The sequence below is a fragment of the Anolis sagrei genome, chromosome 1 (assembly GCF_037176765.1).
Source record: "Anolis sagrei isolate rAnoSag1 chromosome 1, rAnoSag1.mat, whole genome shotgun sequence".
Lineage (NCBI taxonomy): Eukaryota > Metazoa > Chordata > Lepidosauria > Squamata > Dactyloidae > Anolis > Anolis sagrei.
In genome coordinates, this window is record NC_090021.1 from 233,507,717 (window position 1) to 233,510,892 (window position 3,176).

Below are 3,176 nucleotides of genomic sequence, written 5' to 3' on the forward strand. Positions count from 1 at the left end.
ACATTTTAATATGTGTATTTGTGGCATTTTTGCAATGTTTATGTGTTTTAATTGTTTTATAACCCACCTTGAGCCACAAAGAGAGGCAGGTAAACATATTTTTTAAAAGAAAAAAAAAGAAATGCATGGAGCCCATCAGATGACATTTCTCTATTTCCAGCCATTATTTATTTATTTATTTCACACATTTGTAACCCTGAGTGGGACTCAGGCGGCTTCACAACAGGCAACCGTTAGATGCCAACACATAAATTATACATAACAGTTAGTTACAAACAGTTAAAACATCAATTATTAAAAGATCAATTCAAAAATTATGCAAGTTCAAAATTATAATCCAAGATCAGTCCATTATTGGTCACATAAAATCACTCTCATTTTTGTTGCTGTACCTGCTGCAAGAATGCTTGATCCCACAACCATTTGTTTCATTTTCCCCTAAAGGACAGGAGGGAGGGGCTGACCTGAGAGGGCCCAGTCTCTCAACCCCACCAGTCGTGCTTGCGAGAATGGTGGGACTGAGAGCAAGGCCTTCCCCAACAATCATAACCTTCGAGATGGTTCATGGAGGAAGATACATTTGGACAGGTAAGCTGGGCCAGAAGTCTTTAGGGCTTTATAGGTTAAAACCAGCCATTATTTGTTGCCTTTCTTCCTTGAAATGGAGCTGAAGAGAGGTCTGAAAGGAAGGAGTTCAGAACATGAATGAATAATTTTGTTCTGAACTCCTGGTGCATGCCAGAAGGATTCCCCATTAGATGGTTTTGAATGTGGGCAACAACAGGCAAAAACCTGAAGAGAGAAACATGTGTGATAAGAAAACATGTGTGATAAGAAAACAGAACTTGAAACAGGGCGATTGGGGATTTAACAGTATGATTTCCTTTTCTAGACAGATGTCCCCCGATGTTTCTCAAGGTCCATGTGATTAGGTCCCTAGAGATGTAGAGATTCTGCCAATCTCAGTTTCTCTGGGTTTTAATTAAGTTTGACCAGTTTTACTATCTCAGCTGTTGCCTAGATCTTATACAAAGTTTAGCAGCTCAATCAAATGAAACACATTATCTATAACTCCCCTTTCCCTAAGAATGGGCTTCAAGGCAGCACCTTCTACGCTCCCTACCTGTGATTTACCTTCTAATTTCTTGCCCTTCATCTTGGCCAGGAGTAAATAGTTCTGACAATTGCATACATTTGCATTTTCTGCTACTTTCTGCCCCCAAGTCATCTAGTAAGCAGTTACTAAGTGGGCTGTAGGTAAGGGTAAATATATGATAAGATCCTATGCAGAAAACAAATTACACAAATGCCTGCTTTAGTTATTTGGACTGAGCTTCCTTTCCTTAAATAGCTATTTACTAGTTGATCCAATTTGCTGTAGTTATTGGCTTGAAAAAGTATTGACAAAGCAGATAGAGTAAATGTGAAAATTGTTCTTATCCATTTGTCTTCTCAGTGCATCCTTCACCTCCTTGTTCCTCAAACTATAGATCAGGGGGTTGAGCATAGGAATGATGAAAGCATAAAACAAAGAGACAAATTTATTACGATTATCTGAAAGTTTGGAACTAGGCTGCAAATATATAAACAGGCAAGTTCCATAGAAAATAGTCACAGCAACCAAATGAGAGCTGCACGTGGAAAAGGCTTTTTGGCGACTCTCTGCTGATTTCATCTTGAACACCATGGAAAGGATGCAAGTGTAAGAGCTCAGTATGATCAAGAGAGAACCCAACAGGTTGGCTCCAGCACAAATGAAAACAAGCATTTCTGCCACAAATGTATCAGAGCATGAGAGCTTGAGGAGTGGGGGGATCTCACAAAAGAAATGGTTGATCTCATTAGACTGGCAGAAAGACAAAGTACCTACCAAAGTGGTATGAATAATTGAGTTCAGGAAGCCACCTGCAAATGCTCCGCCTGCCATCTTGATACACTGAGTGTGGGACATGATAGATGTATACAGCAAAGGGTTGCAGATGGCCACATAACGGTCATAGGCCATTAGCCCAAAAAGGATGAATTCAGTAGTTGCAAAAGCCACGAAGAAATACATTTGGATGAAGCAGCCTGTGAAGGAAATGGGTCTCCTTTCTGAAAGAAAAATTTCCAAAGCCTTAGGAGTAATGCTGGAAGAGTAGCAAAAATCAAGAACAGCCAAATTACCAAGGAAAAAATACATGGGCGTGTGAAGCTGAGAATCCTTTCTGATCAGCAAAACAAGTCCCAGATTGCCCACCACGGTGATAATATAGATGATCAAAGACATTATGAAAATGGGAATCTTGAGTTCTGGCTGATCATCAAATCCAAGAAAAATAAATTCAGACACCACACTGGTATTTTCTATAGACATCTATATAACAAAAGTTCCCAGGAGATGTTTGTGGTGAACGAATCTGGACTGTTGATACTTTCAGAATAATAATAATATAGTTATACTATGTTTAGTAATGTGAAGTTCAGTCTTTGTTCACTGCATGCTCCCCTTAAATTGTAGACCAAATCATACTATTTGCTTTGTCTTCTTAACCTGTAACTAAAAAATAAAACACAGTTCAACATAAAGTCTAGGGTATTAAATGACATACAGACGTCTGTGATATTCCTAATATTTTACATATATGAATTAATATTAACAGTTGGCCCTGAAAATCCACAGATTCAATCAACCATGGCTCAAAAATATTCAGACAAAAAAATTCCTAAAAAGCAAACTTAGATTTTACCATGTGCCAAGCACTAAATGGCTGTGTTGGCATATCCTGCTTTAGCCTCCCACCATTTCACAGAACCTCAAGCTCTCTCTAGCATTCATTTGAGTTATTACTGTATATACTCGAGTATAAGCCTAGTTTTTCAGCACATGTTTTATTTATTTATTTATTTATTTTATTTATTTGGTACGCTTGTATACCGCCAATATCTCAGCCTATGCGGCGACTCATTGCGGTTTACAACATGTTAAAATATACAATTCACTTTAAACATATAGATTAAAATTAAGAAAACATACAAACATACATAGTATTGGGCCACCAATACAGATCGAGACATCTCATCGTTTAAATCGTAGTCCAATTCATTATCCTTGATTGCTAGTCCATGGTCAAACAACATCACATCAAAAATCAATTGAAGACTTGCACAAACATCCAAGTTTTTAGTTTCTTCCG

The 3,176-nt window shown here is 37.9% G+C and overlaps 1 protein-coding gene across 1 annotated transcript; it reads right to left on the reverse strand.

Moving 5' to 3' along the window:
- Window positions 1–1,381: 1,381 nt before the first annotated feature.
- Window positions 1,382–2,396, reverse strand: LOC132773103 (olfactory receptor 5F1-like). The gene has a single exon (XM_060772057.2). The coding sequence runs from the start codon at window positions 2,354–2,356 to the stop codon at window positions 1,382–1,384; it is 975 nt and encodes a 324-aa protein (XP_060628040.2). The 5' UTR covers window positions 2,357–2,396.
- Window positions 2,397–3,176: the final 780 nt, after the last annotated feature.

What these genes read in the sequence shown, in the direction of transcription:
- LOC132773103 (XM_060772057.2), bottom strand. Translation starts at nt 2,356, where the DNA reads ATGTCTATAGAAAATACCAGTGTGGTGTCTGAATTTATTTTTCTTGGA.